Source organism: Cebus imitator, unplaced genomic scaffold, assembly GCF_001604975.1.
Source record: "Cebus imitator isolate Cc_AM_T3 unplaced genomic scaffold, Cebus_imitator-1.0 Scaffold125, whole genome shotgun sequence".
NCBI classification, from domain to species: domain Eukaryota; kingdom Metazoa; phylum Chordata; class Mammalia; order Primates; family Cebidae; genus Cebus; species Cebus imitator.
Window position 1 is genome coordinate 3,785,751 of NW_016107440.1, and position 18,548 is coordinate 3,804,298.

The 18,548-nt window shown below is 38.9% G+C and overlaps 1 protein-coding gene across 1 annotated transcript in view; it reads left to right on the top strand.

Annotated features, from left to right (window-relative positions):
• Nucleotides 1-894: 894 nt before the first annotated feature.
• Nucleotides 895-18,548, top strand: part of LOC119472963 — a 56,212-nt gene continuing 38,558 nt past the window's right edge. The window contains exons 1-2 of the mRNA XM_037742695.1: nt 895-2,314; nt 9,056-9,329. Coding sequence (XP_037598623.1) covers nt 9,259-9,329 — 71 coding nt within the window. The 5' untranslated portion in view covers nt 895-2,314; nt 9,056-9,258. The remainder of the gene's footprint in view (nt 2,315-9,055; nt 9,330-18,548) is intronic.

Genomic DNA, 18,548 nt, shown 5'->3' on the forward strand with positions numbered 1-18,548 from the left:
CAAAAATTAGCCCAGCATGGTGGTGCATGCCTGTAATCCCAGCTACTTGGGAGGCTGAGGCACAAAAGTCTCTTGAACCCAGGAGGCATAGGTTGCAGTGAGCTGAGATTGCACAACTGTACTCCAGCCTGGGTGGCAGATCAAGACCCTGTCTCAGAAAAAGAAAAAAAGTAATTGATACCAAAAACCACACAAGAAGTATAGAATTTGATAATATTTAGATATATGTATATAGCCGTGAATTCATAGCTACAATCAGGATAACAAATATATTCACCACCCAGAAAATAGCCTCACACCTCTTATTCCTGGGTCTGCTTCCCCTGCTCCATGTTGTACCACCAAACCCCGTCCTGAGGCAGTCTGCTTTCTGCCATTAAAGATTAGTTTGCATTTTTTGAAATTGTACTGAGCATTTATTCTTTCTTCATCTGGCTTCCTACTTAACATAAGTATTTTGAGATTTGTCCATGTTGCTGCATGTCTCATTGGTTCATTCCTCTTCATTGTTAAGTAGTATTCCATCACATGGATGTACCACAGAGGGTTTATCCATTCATCTGTTGATGGACATTTGGGTTGTTTTCAGCTTGTGACTATAACACATAAACGTGCTACGTAATTCATGTATCAGTCTTTGTATGGACACGTGATTTCATTCCTGCTGCGTCATCCTCAATGCTTGCCATGATCAGTCTTTCTGAGTTTAGATATTCCAGCAAGAGAGCAGTGGGAACTCACTATGGTTTCAATTTGCATTTCCATAACAAATGATCCTGAGCCTTTTATTTATTTATTTATTTATTTATTAGGTGGAATCTCTCACTGTCGCCCAGGCTGTAGTGCAGTGGTGCGATCTCAGCTCACTGTAACCTCTGCCTCCCGGGTTCAAGTGATTCTCCTGTCTCCTGAGTAGCTGGAACTATAGGCATGTGCCACCACTCTCAGCTAATTTTTTCCTATTTTTAGCAGAGATGGGGTTTCACCATGTTAGCCAGGATGGCCTGAGCCTCTTTTATGTGCTGCTTTGCCCTCTGGACATCTTACTTGGGTGACACAGCTAGCAAAATATTTTGCCCATTTTTGGGAGTAGTTACCTTAGTACTGAGTTTCCAGAGTCCTTTTATATTCTAGTTACAAGTCGTTTATTAGATATTCATTTGACAAAGTCTGTAACTTGTCTTTTTATTTTTTAACAGTATCTTTCAAAGAACAGAAGTTCTCAATGTTGGTAATGTTCAGTTTATTAAATTTTTCCTTTATGTATTGTGTTCTTGGTATTATATCTAGGACATCTTTGCCTAAGATGAGACGTTGTATGTTTAAGGTTTTACACTTAGGTCTGTGGTTCATTTCGCATTTGTTTTTGTATACAGTGCAAAGTATGAATTAAAGTTTGGTTTAATTTTTGCATACAGATATTCTATTATTCCAGCTGCATTTGTTGACAGGCTACTGGTATGGCCTAAAAGTTTGTATCCTCCACTAATTCATATGCTGAGATCCTGATCCCCAAGGTGATGGTATTAGGAGGTGGTGCCTTTGGGGAGCTGATTAAGTCATGAGGGCAGAGCCTTCATGAATGTGATTAGTGTCCTTATAAAAGAGCCTCAGAACTGCCTTGTCCGTTCCACATCGGGAGGACACAGCAAGAAGACTGTCTGGAGACTATGAGGAAGCAGAGCCCTGACCAGACACTGACCAGAGGCCACCTTGACCCTGGACTTCTCAGCCTCCAGAACTGTGAGAAATAAATTTGTGGTGTTTAGAAGTGTCCAGATTACGGAAATTCATCATAGTAGCCTGAGTGGACTGAGGCACCATCCTTTCGCAACCGAATCGATGTTACACATTTGTTGAAAATCAATCATCTGTATATGTACAGATCTATTTCTGGACTGTCTATTCTGTTTCATTGATCTAAAATTAGTCTGCCTTCATGCCAATGCCATACAGTTTTGATCACTAAAGATTATGAGTTTTAGAATCAGCTCGTGTAAACAGTGTAAATCACTGAGTGTTCAGAAGTTAAAGGTGTGCTGTGGTTTCAAATAAGGTACTTAATCATTGCTTTTCTTTTTTTGTTGTTTTTTATTTGTTTTGTTTATTTTTGTTTTTATTTGTTATTTTAATTGTTGTTTTTCATCATTCGGCATGAATATCCCCTACATATCTCTGAAGTTTGATTTTGTTCTTTATTTTAAGGAAAAAAAAACCGTTGTGAACAGCTTGAACCTGACAAGTTCACTGGAAACCATTGCACAGGAAGTGGACTGCTCAGCAGCCTTTGGTGGGACTGTGTGACGTCCTGACGGTGAGCAGCCCTGGGAACAAAACTGACATGGGTCTCTGGGAGGGGACATGGGAAGGGTCTGCATACAAACTGAAGATCCAGTTTCTATTAATTTTTTATACAATTGTATATTTTAATATACAATTAAATATTGATTTTAAGTGTATCTCTGGAAATATAAGCTTTAATAGTTTACATCTTTACTTAATCACTTATTAAATCATTTTATAACCCTTAATAAAGGTAGATAGTGTAACTTCTCAAACTTTGTTCTCTTGTAAAGTTGCTTTTGGTTATCCAAGGCTCCTTGCATTTCCATGTGAATTTTAGAATCAGTTTGTCAATCTTCTACAGAATGAATTCTGCTGCAATTTCATGTGGGATTGCATTGAATCAGAATCAATTTTGAGAAAATTTACAGTTTAATAGTGTTAGGTCTTCTCATCCATGGGCACAATATCATAACTCACCATTTAGTTAAATTAAATTAATTTTATTTCTCTTAATAATGTTTGAGAGTCTTCAGCATCCAGGTATTGCACATCTTTTGTTAGATATATCCCTAAGTATTTTATATTCGTATGACATTGTTATATTATTGTTTTTAAAATTTCAGTTTCCAATTGCCCATTGCTAGTTGATGCAAATCTGATGGACTTTTATACATCGATTCTGTATACTGCCATCATGCTGAACTCATCTATCAATTCTGGTTTCTTTTTTTATAGATTCCATGGGATTTTCTACATAGATATGATTTCATCTGCAAATAGAGACAGTTTTACTTCTTGTTTCCAATCTGTGTACCTTTTTCCCCTCCCTACTTACCTTTTTGCACTTTATCTCCAGTACAATTTTAATAGAAGTGGTGAGAGTGGAAATCCTTATCTGTTCTGATCTTAGCCTTGTATTCATCTGTTTTCACACTGCTGATAAAGACGTACCTGAGACTGGTAATTTATAAAGAAAAGAGGTTTAAGGAACTCAGGTTCCACGTGGCTGGGGAGGCTTCACAATCATGACAGAAGGTGAAAGGCACATCTTACATGGTGGCAGGCAAGAGAGAATGAGAGCCAAGTGAAAGGGGAAATTCCTTATAAAACCATCAGATCTCATGAGACTTATTCAATTCTATGAGAACAGTATAGGGGAACCACCCCATGGTTCAGTTATCCCCCAGTGGGTCCCTCCGATGACACACAGGAATTACGGGAGCTACAACTGAAGATGAGGTTTGGGTGGGGACACAGCCAAATTATATCAGTCTTTTACCATTAAATATGTTGTTAGCTGTAGATTTTTCATAGAAGTTCTTGGTCAGTTTTCCTTCTCTTTCTAGTCTGCAGAAAGTTTTTATCAGGAATGGGTCCAGATTTTGTCAACTGTCTTTTGAATTCAGAAAAACGATTATACAGACCTTCCTTAGTAGCCTGTAAATACTGTGAATTACATTGACTGATTTTTGAGTCTTCATTCAACCTTGTATTCCTGAGATAAACTTACTTGGTCATGATTTGTATCCCTTTTATACAATGTTAGATTTGATTTGTTAAAATTTTCTTAGCAATTTTTGCATCTTTTTTCATGAAGAATATTTGTCTGTAATTTTCTTGTAATGTCTTTACCTGGTTTTAGTAATACTGGCTTAATAGAATCTGTTGGGAAGTATCCTTTAGTTTTATGGAAAACTTAGAATTGTTATTATTCTATTATTATTTATGTTATTATTTCTTCTTTAAATGTTTGGTAGGACTTGCCAGTGAAGCCTTCTGGGTCTTTAGTTTTTTATGCAGGAAGATTTTTAATTGCAAATTTAATTTCTTTAATAGATACAGGGCTATTTGTGTTCTCTAGTTCCTGAATGAGCCTTGGTAGATTTTGTTTTTTTAAGTAATTTCTGCTTTTCATCTAAGTCATGTAATATATGGGCATAATATTTCCTTATCTCAATATCCATAAAATGCATCGTGACCTCACCTCTCTCATTCCTGACATTGGCTGTTTGTTTTTTATCTTTTTTTCCTCATTAGTCCTGCAGGTGTTTATCAATTTTATTGCCTTTTGAATAAACGAACTTTTGGTTTTATTTTTTTTTTCTATAATTTTCTGTTCCATTTTATATTTAATTGATTTCTGCCTTGATTTTTATTATTTTCTTTCTTCTGCTTACTTTAGCTTTACTTTTCTTTCCATTTTACTAGTTTCCACATGGAAGCTCAGGATATTGGCTTGAGACCTTTATTCTTTTATAATACAGGTATTTAGTGCTATAAATTTCCTTCTACTGCCTTAAATGGGATCCCACAAATTTTGATATGCTGTGTTTTCCTTTCTGCTTAGTTAAAAACTTTTAAATTTTTCTCTTGAGTTCTTTGACTTATAGATTATTTAGAATGAGTTGCATAGTTTTCTAATATTGGGATGTTTTCCAGAGATCTATTATCAATTTCTAATTTAATTTCATTGTTGTCAAAAAACATTGTATGTCTTGAATGCTTTTGAGTTTATTGAGACTTCTTTTTAAAACCAGAATAAGATCTATTATGGAAAATGTTTCATGTAGGCTTGAGAAGAATGTATATTTTGCCATCATTAGGTGATGTATACTATAGATGTCAACTAAGTCATGTTGGTTTATTGTGTTGTTCAAGACTTATTTATCTTTACTGATGTTCTATCTACTTGTTCTATCAATGAGAGAGAGGTATTTAAATCCCCAACTTTAATTGTGGATATGTCTATTTCTCCATATAGTTTTGCTAGTTTTTGCTTCATATATTTGGAAGTTCTGTCACTAGGTGCAGAAACGTTTAAGATTTTTATAACCTCTTGATGAGTTGACCCTCTTGTATTATAAAATGACCCTCTTTATTGCTAGTGATATTCTTTGTTTTGGAATCCACCCCGACTTAATATAGCCACACCAGCTTTCTTTAGATGGGTGCATACAGGATATATAATTTTCCATTTTTATTGAACTTGTATCTTGTTATTTAAAGTGAGTTTGTATCTTGTTATTTTGTATCTTGCTGTTTTGTATCTTGTATCTTGTTATTTAAAGTGAGTTTGTATGCAGCATATAGTTGAGTTGTGGGGGTTTTTTTTGTTGTTTTTTTTTGTTTTAGCTGATCTGACAGTCTCAGACTTTAAGTGGTATTTTAGACTAGTTACATTTCATGTGATGATTTAGGTTTAAATCTTCCATATATCTATTTGTTTTCTTCTTATCATATTTATTCTTTTTTTTCCCATTTATTTTATTGCATTTTAGGTTTTGAGGTACATGTGAAGAACGTGCAAGATTGTTGCATAGACACACATGGCATGTGATATGCTGCCTTCCTCCCCATCACCTACATCTGGCATCTCTCCCCTTGCTATCTCTCCCCAACTCCCCATATTTATTCTTTGTTCTTTTAATGTTTTTCTGTCTTCTTTTAGGATAATGAATTTTTTAATGATTCTGTTTTATCGCCTTTGTTGGCATATTAGCTATACCTATTGTGTTATTTTAGTGGTGCCTTAAGATTTATAGTGTACATATTCAATGTATCACCATCTACTACAACCGATATTGCATCACCTATTGTGTACTATTAATACTCAAATGGCATATATCCATTTCTCTCCACCTGATCATTATGCTGTTGTTATCACATATTATTCTATACATGGTATAGTATAAACTCCATAATTTTATTTTTTTTATTTTTTGCTTTAAATGGCCAATTACTTTTTAAATACATTTAAATAATAATTATTAAATAATTATAATAAAATCAAATATATAATTAAATAATTATAAAAATTATTTTATATTTACTCACAGTTAATATTTCTAGTGCTCTTTCTCTCTTGGTTGATTCACATTTCCATCTGGTATTATCTTCCCTCTACCTGAAAGACTTTCTTTAAGATTTCTTAGACTGCAGTTTTGCTAGTGATTAATTCTTTTAGCTTTTGTATGTTTGAAAAAAAAAATTATTTGGCCTTTGTTTATAAGGTATAGTTTTGTTGGATATAAAATTTTGTGTGGACATCTGTTTTCTTTCAGTAATTTAAAGATGTTGTTTCATTGTCTTTTCTTTGGCTTGTATTGTTTCTAGTGAAAAATCTGCTGTCATTCTTATTTTTGTTCCTCTGTAGATGGTGCATACATTTTTTTTAACCCATCTGGCTGCTTTTAGGTTTTCTCCAAATCACTGGTTTTAACTAATTTGATCATTAAAGTGGGTAGACTTGTGTTACCAGAAAGTAATACATCCAAGTCCTAACCCCTAGTACCTGTGAAAGTGACCTGATATTTTTAATCTCTGATTTAGAAATATGATTCTTCTAGGTATAATCAAGTTTAGGTGAGGTTATATAAGATTAGAATGGGTCCTAATCCAATGACTGGTGTTCCTATAAGGTAAGGGAAATTTGAACACAGATACACAGAGAGGAGAACATTGTATGGAGACAGACATACACAAAGAGAGTGCCATGTGATGATGGAAGTAAAGATGGGACTGATGCTTCAAGCCAAGAAACATGAAGGATTGCTGGCAGCCACCAGAATCTACAAAGAGGCCAGGAAAGCTACTCCCCTAGAGCCTTCAGAGAGAGCATGGCCCTGGTGACATCCTGATTTCACACTCTGGCTCCAGGACCGTGCAAGAATAAATTTATTTTAAGCCACAGTAGTTTTTGTTACAGCAGGCCCAGGAAACTAATACTACTGTGATGTGCCCAGTGTAGTGTTTGTGTTTCTTGAGCTTTGATTTTATTGAGCTTCTTGAATCTTCAGTTTTGTAGTTTTCATCAAGCTTAGAAACTGCTATTAAATCTTCAAATATTTCTCAGCCCTCCCTACCATCTTTGGGGATTCTGATGAAATGTCCCACAAATACTCTGCTCTTTTTTTTTAAGCTTTTTTTTTTCATCTCAAAGTTTTATTTTTGATATTTTCAATTGTTCTACTGCTGTATTTTCAAGTGCACCAACCTTTGATTTTGCAGTGTTTAATCTGCTGTTCATCCTGGCCAATGTATTTTTCATCTCAGACATTGTGGTTTTCATCTCCTGATTTTTTCATCTCTTGATGTTTGATTGGAGGCTTTAATACATCTCTATTGCCACTAAAATGTTCAATCTTTCCTCTAGCTTCTTGAATGTATTTAATGCCTTTGTAATCACTGTTTAAGTGTCCTTGTCTATTATTTCTATTTTCTCTGTCATTTCTGGCTTTCTTTGATTGACTCATTGTTCTCATTATGGGGCTTATTTTATCCCTTCTTTGCATGCCTGGCAATTTTTGATTGGATAACAGAGGCATTGTGAGTTTTGCTTTTTGGAGTGCTGGATATTTTTATATTCCTTTAAGTATTCCTAAGCTTTACTCCGTGACACGGTTAAGTTACTTGGAAACCACTTTGTTTTTTCAGGAGTTGTTTTTAAGTTTTCTGAGATGAGACGAGAGCAACATTTAGTCTAGGACTAACACCTCGTCCACTGAGAAGCACCCTACTCTATGCCCTGCGAATTGTGAAAATTTCCACTCAGGGCAGTGGACACAGGAGCTATTCCCTGCGTAAGCTCTGACGCTTGTCCCATAACCCTTTTGGATGACTATTTCCAGAATATGGAAGAATCACGTAGGTAAGGCCTATTTATCCACTAGGTAGAATAGGCACAGTGCTTAGGGCCTACAATACTTTTAGGGACTCCTGATAACACAAGTTATTTTATGATTGAAAAAAAAAGTGTTAAGAAAATGTTTTAATACGTGCTAACATATTCATCTTTATGGCAATATAATCGCAAAACGTGGATACCTGGAGGAAGTAGTACAGGAAGGCAGAGTGACTGGGGCCCACGGAAACATAATGCAGCCTTGCATGTGGGTTGGGGAGAGCATATTGGCTAAGAGCTAGGGGTGAGCATCATCTCTCAACAGGTAGTATTGGAAACAGTGTAATTGGGTGAGCTCCCAATGGAGCTGGTTTCCTGGGCAACAAGCTAAAAGCAAAGCCTGGGCTCTGGGTTTGACCCACATGGATTGGCAAGAGAAAAAAAGAGGAACATGGTGGCCAGACAGAGAAAGGCATTTAGCAAGGTTGTGTGGGTGGAGTGAAGAGCAGGGCACTTTAAGTTGGCACACTCAGGACAAGTTCACTTGCGTTTCTCAGCCTGAATTTCCTTGTCTCTACAAAGGAGTTAGTGCTAACTGCTTTGCAGGGAGGCTGTGAGAATTCCAGGAGATACATGTGAAAGTTTTGTGGAAACGACGGCATGTGTCTGTTATTAGAGAAACGAGAAGGCTCCAACTAATGGAAACAAAGAATACAGAGAGGGGTGTATTAGAATTGCAGTAGGACAGGACTGGGGTAGATGCTTGGAGCCCCTTAATCCAGTATTCCCAGAGGAATAAATCAAGGTGTCAAAGGCATCAGAAGCACTGTGAAATGATGTAGACCATGGACAGTGATGTGGTTTGGCTCTGTCCCCACCCAAATCTCACCTTGAATTGTAATAACCCCCATGTGTCAAGGACAGGACCAGGTGGAGACAATTGAATCATGGGGACCGTTTCCCCCATGCTGTTCTCATGATAATGAGTGAGTTCTAACGAGATCTGATGGTTTTATAGGGCCTTTCTCTCACTGGGCACCTACTCAGTCTCCTGGTGCCCTGTAAAGAGGTGCCTTCCGCCATGATTGTAAATTTCCTGAAGCCTCCCTAGCCATGCAGAATTGTCAATTAAACCTCTCTTCTTCACAGATTACTCAGTTTTGGGTATTTCTTCATCGCAGCATGGGAATGGACTAGTACAGACAGGAACTTGCCCACCACGCATTACCACCCTGAAGAGTCTGGGAAACAATGGTTTGAAGCTTTCAGCCACTATGATCCTGGGAGAGGTGAAGGGGGCCAGGATGCTGCTGAGTATCAATTCTGTATCCGGCACACAGTATTAAACATGAATGACAATAATAGGACTTCTCATCTGGTTGTTAATGACAGCACTTTGCTGTCCCTTGCCAATGTGCTACAGGTAATAAGCACTCAGAATCTGCTAACTCACAAAGACAGTTTTCTCGGAATGCAGTTAGAATGAAACACACATATTATTTTTTCAAGACAGAATTTCACTCTGTCACCCTGGCACAATCTTGGCTCACTGCAACCTCTGCCTCCTATGCTCAAGCAATGCTCCCACCTCGGCCTCCCAGGTAGCTGGGACTACAGTCACATACCACACCACCCCTGGCTAATTTTTGTATTTTTTGGTAGAGATGGGGTTTCACCATGTTGCCCACGCTGGCCTCAAACTCCTGGGCTTGAGCGATCCTCCTGCCTCAGCCTCCCAGAGCCCTAGGATTATAAGTATGAGCACTGTGCCCGACCGTCAATCTCATTTCTAATCCCTGATTGAGGAACTGTGATTTGATCAGACAGTTTAGGCCGTGATAGGATACTTGTCCTTATTTTCTGGTCTCAGGCCGACCTGCCTCCTTTATTCCAGCTCAGAGGGTGAATGGAGACTTGGAATTCCATCCAAGTGCTCAGAAAAAAAAGAAAAAGTAAATTACCAGAACAGACTCAATTCAAGACTAGAGCTCACATTCTTAGAAGGCTGCAGTTCTTCAGTCTAAACAGAATCTAACCAATTCCTGTGTGAAGGCTGAAGGCCGGGACCTGCCTTTATAACCCTGCATCCCAGATGGAGTTAATGAAACTGGAGTTCAGTCGTTTTCACCTTGTGTTTGCATACCCAGGCTAGCTTGTAACAAGAAAGAATTAGGGCATAGCTCATATACAAAACAGGAAAAGAAACAGGCTATAATCCACGGGGAATACTTTCTATTTCTTAATCTGTCTCCTGTCCCAAATAGCTCAGCTCTCCTTCCCCAACTCATGTTTATGTGTTAAATGTCTTTCTTGTAGCAGATGCCACCAGACTGACAGTCCCTAAACTAGGTTAGAGAGAGAGATGAATCAACAAAGTCCCTCAGGCAGCATCACCTGTGTCCTCACTCCGTCTCCTGTTCCCTGGCATCTTAGGGTGACCCCTGTTCCCAGAACCACAGAAGCCAGGGGCTCCTCTATCCAGCTCCAGGCTTCCTCGTTTGCAGATTATCAGTCCTCATAGCTGGAAGGAGGGAGAGAGATGGGGCTTGACTGTCCCCAGCCCTTTGCACCCCTTCACTAACCTGGGTCTTCTTATTTTTATTCCACTCTTGCACTGATGGAATAAAGTCAGAGGACAGTTAGCCACTTGAAACAGCAGCCAGAAAACCCCACTTCCCTTCTAGAACTTTCATTGCTGGGGCCCGTTTCAAACGAACGACAGAATCCAAGTAAGGGCTCCCTTGTGAGCAGTTGTAACAGCACCGATGTAGCAAGTAGAGAAGAGGTTTTATTCTGTGTTGTTTAAAATAGGGTCAAACTAACCTTATTTCAAATTCCAGAGCACAGAGACCAAGAGAAAATGACTTGCTCAATGTAACACAGGAAGGAACAGAGTCCAGGGTGTTAAAAGAAAAACTTCAGCTGAATTATATTTAAAGGAGTTTAATTCAGCAATGAACAATTCTCGAATTGGGCAGCCCTTAGGGTCACAGCAGCCTCAGAGAGACTTCAGGGATGCCTCATGGTCAGAACAAATTTATACGCCAAAAAAGGAAATGACGTGCAGGAATCTGCAGAGGTACAGAAACAGCTGGATTGGTTCCCGGTTGGTGTTTGCCTTGTTTGAACACAGTTTGAACACTCAGCAGAGTATGAATGGTTGAAGTGTGGCTGCTGGGATTCACCAAGACTCAGCTATTGTTACGGGTGCAATCTCCTGGAACGATAGTCAGAAGTATGACCTATCTGTTCTCATTAGGAACATCTTGTAAAAAAGAAAAAAAAAAATGGATCTAGCCTTTTTTTTCTTTTTTTTGAGACAGGATCTTGTTCTGTTTTCCATGCTGGAGTGCAGTGGCATGATCATGGCTCACTGCAGCCTCGACCTCTCCAGGCTCAAGGGATCCTCTGGCCTCAGCCTCCCAAGTTAGGGTTTCAATCTTATATGCCTATTAAGCTAGGTTAGTTTGTCCACAGGGACTCAAATATAGAAGTACAGAGTCCTTCTCAGGCCACATTTAGTTTGCTTTAACAAGGGTCAAACTGCAGCCTTACACTTGCTTTCTCCTTCAATGCACAACAGAGGCCACCTTTTGTGCTCCACTTAATGCCTGTACTACTCCCCAAGTATCTCTCTCTTGTTTGATGTTTGATGCCTTCTGTTAAGAACCTAGGTCCAGGCCAGGTGTAGTGCCTCACATCTATGATTCCAATGGCTTGGGAGACCAAGGCAGGTGGATTGCTTGAAGCCAGGAGTTCAAGACCAGCATAGGCAACAGAGGGAGACCCCGTCTCTATTTAAAAAAAAATTATTAGCCAGGCTTAGTAATGTACACCTGTGGTCCCAGATAATTGGGAGGCTGAGACAGGAGGATCCCTTGAGTCTGGGGAGGTCGAGGCTGCAGTGAGCCATGATCATGCCACTGCATTCCAGCCTGGATGACAACAAGATCTTGTCTCAAAAAAAAAGTCTAGATCCAATTTTTTCTTTTTTGCAAGATGTTCTTTAAGAGGATAGATAGGTCATATTTATGACTAATATTTGAAAGGGAAAATGTTACATTTTACAAAAGATCACTGAGTAGTGAAGCAAAAGTCCTGATGGATACTATAGTCTTGGGAGTAGATTATTTTCTTTCCAATTGGTGTTTTAAAAATAATGTTTGAATTTTCACTCCTGGGTAGGATGCTGTAAAATATGGTAGACCAGTATTCCATCCAGAAAAAAGCTGGGTCATTTTTTTTTAATTATACCATAGGAAAACTGGGACCAATGAGGACTAAATCAACTGAAATTTCAGGGAATCATCACTCTCATGAAATGAGCTATCACTGCCAACAGGTTTTTGCCCCTCCTGTCCCCTGGGGAACATTTGCTCATCCTGTCTCTAGGCTGAGACTCAGACTTGGTCCAGAAGGAGATCACCTGCAGGGGCAGAGAAGGCAGTACGGCTTTTAAGAGTGCAGTTGTGCTGGTCTGGAGGAGAAACTAGAAACTTAAGAGACCCAAGTGCCCAATTTCAAGCTGTATGGGTGTCTGGACAGCTAGACTACTATCTAAATGTCAAAGGCAAATACCTTGCAGCCTCCAATGCTGAGGGAACAAAGACCCACCAATGGAGGTGTCTGTGTCAAGATCACCAGTCACCTGCTTCTCGACGAGCACCATGTTGAAGCTGCATGGAGGAAAGGGTGGGAACCCCGAATCTCCTGCAGACCTTCAAGGTAAAGGTGTTTGAGACCTACAAGTCTCTCTGTGAGGAGGCTGCAAGGGCATGCCCAGAAAATAAACATCATGAGAGGAAAACTGAGTTTATTTGAGGTTTGACTGCATGACCAACCATAACCCAGCTAAATCCCTGATTGGATTGAGATAATCATTCCTGAACTTATCTGCCCAGGAGAGCACAGAGGGCTCTGCAATGGTGGAAGACACCATGTAGAATCTCCACTCTTGTTCTCTTTCTAAATGCACAGTGCTGAGTACTTAAATGTGTTAAATTTCATTAAGATTAGACATTTAAAAATTACTAACTATACAAAGAAGTGAAAAAATATAATTCTACAATCTAGACATTAACATTGTCTCTATGGATTTAAAAAGAAAACCAACCATATGTTACTTACGTACTTTAAAAATAAGTGCACAAAAAGTTTGAAAGTAAAATATAGGAAAGAAATGATATAAACACTAACCCAGAGAAAGCTGGTGAAGCAAAGTAGACCTTAAGTCATGAGCGGAGCCAGAATCACATAGGATTCAGATACTGGGGGTAGCAGACAGGAGCTTTAGAATAACCATAATTAATATGTTAAATAATATGGAGGCAAGATGGACAGAATGAATGAAAAGTTTCCGAACTTCAAAAAAAATTGTAAATTACAGAGAGTCAATAGACTTTGTAGAATTCTTTGTAGAATTCAAAAAAATGCAATTGTTGAAATTAATAATGAAATGAGTGGTTTCAACTGCAGGTTCGATACAGTAGAACATAATTTTTTTTCTTTTTTCTTTTTATTATACCTTAAGTTTTGGGGTACATGTGCGGAACGTGTAGGTTTCTTACATAGTATACATGCCATGGTAGTTTGCTGCATCCAGCACCCCATCATCTGCATTAGGTATTTCACTTAGCGCTATCACTCCCCAATCCCCCCACCCCCTGCTATCCCTCCCTTAGCCCCACAACCCCCAGCAGGCCACAGTGTGTGATGTTCCCCTCCCTGTGTCCATGAGAACACACAATTTTTAAACAAGACATCAAGTGCCTAGAGACAAGAAAAGAAAAATACATGGCATAAGAGATACACGGGGCACATGCGTAATGTTTATCACATAATGCCATGTATGCGTATATAGGTACTCTTTCTATATATACTATAGAGAGAGTACAGAAAGAGAAGAGAAACACAGAACAAAAGTCAATATTTTAGAAATACCAAATTAGCATTTTTCAAAACTTATGAATATCAATCCCCAGGTTTAAGAAACTCAGAACCTTAAGCAAGAGAGACACACACAAAACCACTGGTAGGCAAATCATAGTAAAACTCTTGAAAAATAAAGAGAAAATCTTAAAAGCACCCAGAAGCAAAAAAAAAAAAAAAAAAAAAAAAAAAAAAAAAAANAAAAAAAAAAAAAAAAAAAAAAAAAAAAAAAGCCACATTACCTTTTAAAAAACGATAGAAATGACAACTGATTTCCCAACGGAAATGATGAAAGCTGGAAGTAATTTATGAACAACTTTAAAATGATGAAAGAAAAATAAGACACAATCTAGAATCCTAGCTCAGTAAAATATCCTTCAAAAATATAACAAAACAAAAATATTTTGAAGCAAATGAAAACAGGGCATTTGTTGCCAACAGGCCTGTGTTAAAAGTATAATAAAAGACGGTTATTCTGGCAGAAGAAAAATGATCCAGGATGAAAATATAACATGCGGGTTGAAAAGGAAAAAAAGCAGGAAGAGAAAATGCGTGGTAAATATAAATGAATATTTATTGTACAAAGCTTTGTGTCTCATGAAATTTAAAATATATGGAAAATATGGATTAATAAAAATTATTTGACTTCCCCAAAAGAAATCAAGAAAAGACTGAAAGGGACAAAAATATATGGGCCAAATAGAACATGAATACTACATTTATATATAAACCACTTATATCAATAATTGCTAATATTAGAGAAGATTTCCAGATTAAATAAAAAAGAAACTCAAATTTATTCTTCTCACAGGAGTCTTAATTAAAATATAGAAACACAGAAAGGTTGACAGTAAAGGATACACACACACACACACCACGTGAACCCTAACCCAGAAAAGCTGATGTAACTATACTAATATTAAACTAACTTTTAAGTCAAGGTGCATTGCTATAAAGAGATCCTTTTTATTATAAAAAGGACCTACCTGACAAACATCACAATACTAAATCTGTATGGTCTTACTAACAGCTTCAAAATACATAGAACAAAACATTTAAGAACGAAGGCACAGTGGCTCACACCTGTAATCCCAGCACTTTAGGAGGCCAACACAGGTGGATCACTTGAGATCAGGAGTTCAAGAACAGCCTGGCCAACATAGTAGAACCCTGGTCTTTATTAAAAATACAAAAACTAGCTGGGCAAGGTGGCGGGCACTTGTAATTCCAGCTACTTGGGAGCCTGAGGCAGAAGAATCGTTTGAACCTGGGAGGCAGAAGTTACAGTGAGCCAAGATTGTGCCATTGCACACCAGCCTGGGTGACACAGTGCAACTGTCTCAAAAAACAAACAAACAAAAGTTCAAGAACCAAAAGATAGTCAGTTTCACAATTATAGTGGGAAGTTTTAATACAGCTCCCTGAATAGCTGATAGAACACTGAAATTCAGAGGATCAGTGAGCATGCAGAAGACCTGAACAGCACAGTTAAAAAGCTTGATGTAATTGGCATGTGATCACACCCAACAAAGCCATAAAACCTGTATCATAAATAATCATATACTGAGCCATAAAAAAGCATCAGTAAATATCAAATGATTGACATCATTCAGAGTATGTTGTCTGACTATAATGCAATTAAGGTAGAAATTAATAACAAAATGGTGAGAAAAACACCCCACTGTCTGAAAATTTAACAATGCAGTTTAACATAATTCAAAGGTCTAAGATGAAATAAAAATAGAAACTAGAAAATAATTGAGTCATATTATTAACACATAACATGACTTGTAGGATGGAGGTAAAGTGGTGCTTAGAGGGAATGATGTAGCCTTAAATGTACATATTCAAGTAAGTTTCCATCTTAGAAATCTATAAAAGGAAGAGCAAATTTAATATAGGGAAAGAAGAAAAAAGACCATAAAAGCAGAAATCAATTAAATCTTTTAAAAAATGTAAAACAGTAAATCAACAGAGTCAAAAGTTCAAAAAATTATCAAATTATTTGATGCACATATGATTAATCATAATCAAAGAAAAAATGGAAAGAACAGAGGTATAGATCCTACACATAACAAAATAAAATTCACTCTCACCTGGGCAACAGGGAGAAACGCCATCTCAAAAAAAAAAGAGAAAAAGAAACCAATCAGGTGTGGTGGCAAGTGCCTGTGGTCTCAGCTACTCAGGAGGCTGAGGTGGGGGAATCGCATGAGCCTGGGGAGGTGAGACCCTGTCAAAGAGAAAGAGGAGGAGGGGAGGAAGAGGAAGAAAAAGAAGCAGCAGCAGCAGGAGGAGGGGGGAGGAAGAAGAAGAGAAAGAGGAAAAAGTAGAAGAAGGAGGAGGAAGAGGAGAAGGAAGAAGAGAAGGAGGAAGAGGAAGAAGTAGAAGAAGGAGGAGGAAGAAGAAATAGAAGACTGGGCAACATGGTGAAACTCAAGAGCTCAAGAGTTCAAGACCAGCCCGGGCAATGTGGCAACACCCTGTCTCTACAAAAAATACAAAAATTAGCCACGCACAGTCGCGCATGACTGTAATCCAAGCTACTCGGAAAGCTGAGGCAGGTTTAAATGATATTGGACATACAGGAGCTGTTCTCAATTTTTTTTTTTTTTTTTTTTTTTTTTTTTTTTTTTTTGAGGTGGAGTCTTGCTCTGTAGCCCAGGCTGGAGTGCAGTGGTGCAATCTCGGCTCACTGCAACCTTTGTCTCCCAGGTCCTGGTTCAAGCAATGCTCCTACGTCAGCCTCCCAAGTAGCTGCGATTACAGGCTACTTGGGATGGAGTCCCACTTCTTCCTCCTCCTTCTTCTACTTCTTCTTCCTGTTTCTCTTTTTCCTTCTCCTCTTCCTCCTCCTTCTTCTACTTTTTCCTCTTTCTTCTTCTCTTCTTCTTCCTCCTCCTCCTGCTGCTGCTTCTCCTTTTTCTTCCTCTTCCTCTCCTCCCCCTCTTTCTGTTTGACAGGGTCTCACCTCCCCAGGCTCATGCGATTCCCCCACCTCAGCCTCCTGAGTAGCTGAGACCACAGGCACTTGCCACCACACCTGATTGGTTTCTGACGAGATTATGTCACTGCACTCCAGCCTGGGTGACAGAGCAAGACTCTGTCTCAAAAAGAAAAAAATTCAACGTTTTTTTTATTATTATTTTTGAGACAGGGTCTCACTGTCACCCAGGCTGCAGTGCAGTGGTGTGATCATAGCTCACTGTAGCCTTGACTTCCTGGGCTCAAGCAATCCTCACCTCAGCCTGCTGAGTAGCTGGGACTACAGGTACACACCACCATGCCTGGCTAATTTTTTTTTTTTTTTTTGAGATGAAGTTTCACTCTTGTTGTCCAGACTGGAGTACAATGGCTCGATCTTGGCTCGCTGAAACCTCTGCCTTACGACTTCAAGCGATTCTGCTGCCTCAGCTTTCTGAGTAGCTTGGATTACAGTTATGTGCTACCATGTGTGGCTAATTTTTGTAATTTTTGTAGAGACGGGGTGTTGCCACATTGCCCAGGCTGGTCTTGAACTCTTGAGCTCAAATGATTTACCCACCTTGGCCTCCCAAAGTGCTGGGATCACAGGTGTGAGCCATTGTACCAGCTCTCAACTTTTGTGTTAGATACAGGGGTACATGCACAGTTTTGTTAAAAGGATATTTTGCACCCAGATAGTGAGCACAGCATATAATTAGTTTTTAACCCACACACCTTTTCCCCCCTCCCCCACCTAGTAGCCCACAATGTCTACTGTCTCCTATTTTAAAATAAAAATTTAAAAATTAGGTCGGGTGTGGTGGCTCACGTTTGTAATCCCAGCACTTTGGGAGGGTGAGGCAGGCGGGTCACCTGAGGTTGGGAGTTTGAGACCAGCCTCGGCAACATGGAGAAACCCTGTCTCTACTAAAAATACAAAAATTAGCCAGGCATGGTGGCGGGCACCTGTAATCCCAGCTACTCAGGTGGCTGAGGCAGGAGAATCACTTAAACCCAGGAGACAGAGGTTGCAGTGAGTCAAGATCACGCCATTGCACTCTAGCTTGGGTGACAAGAGTGAGACTCCAGTCTCAAAAAATAATTAATTAACTAAAAATTTAAAAATTAAAAAAAAGAGCACACAGGATGGCAGAACTTGTTGCAGCCACCTTGGAGAATATAAGCTGCCACAGAGGGCAAGTAGAAAGTATGTTGCAGTTTAAGATTTTAGAAATCTAGTTGTCCAAAAGATCACAAGAGCTGTTCATGTGCAGCTTAAGGGGAGTGGAAGCAAAGGTCTTTAGAGCTGAGGAAGAGGTGAGATGGCAAGTCAGGTGAACTGCATGCTCGTCCACGTGGACGCCGACATCCTCAGAAAAGCAGAAGGACTTCAGAGAACAGAAGGCAAAACACAATGTCATTCATTATTTTTTTCTTAGAGATAGGGTGTTTCTCTGTGGCCCAGGCTGGAGTGCAGTGGCTCGATCATAGCTCACTGTAGCCTTGAACTCCTGGGCTCAAGCAATCCTTCTGCCCCAGCTTGCTGAATAGCTAGGGCTACAGTGTGTGCCACCATGCCTGGCTAATTTTGTATTTTTATTTTTTGTAGAGATAGAGTCTTGCTATGTTGCCCAGGCTGGTTTGTAACTCCTGGCCTCAAGTGATCCTCCCACATTGGCCTCCCAAAGCATTGGGATTACGGGAATGAGCCACTGTGCTCCACATCAAACAGACTTTTTTTTTTTTTTTT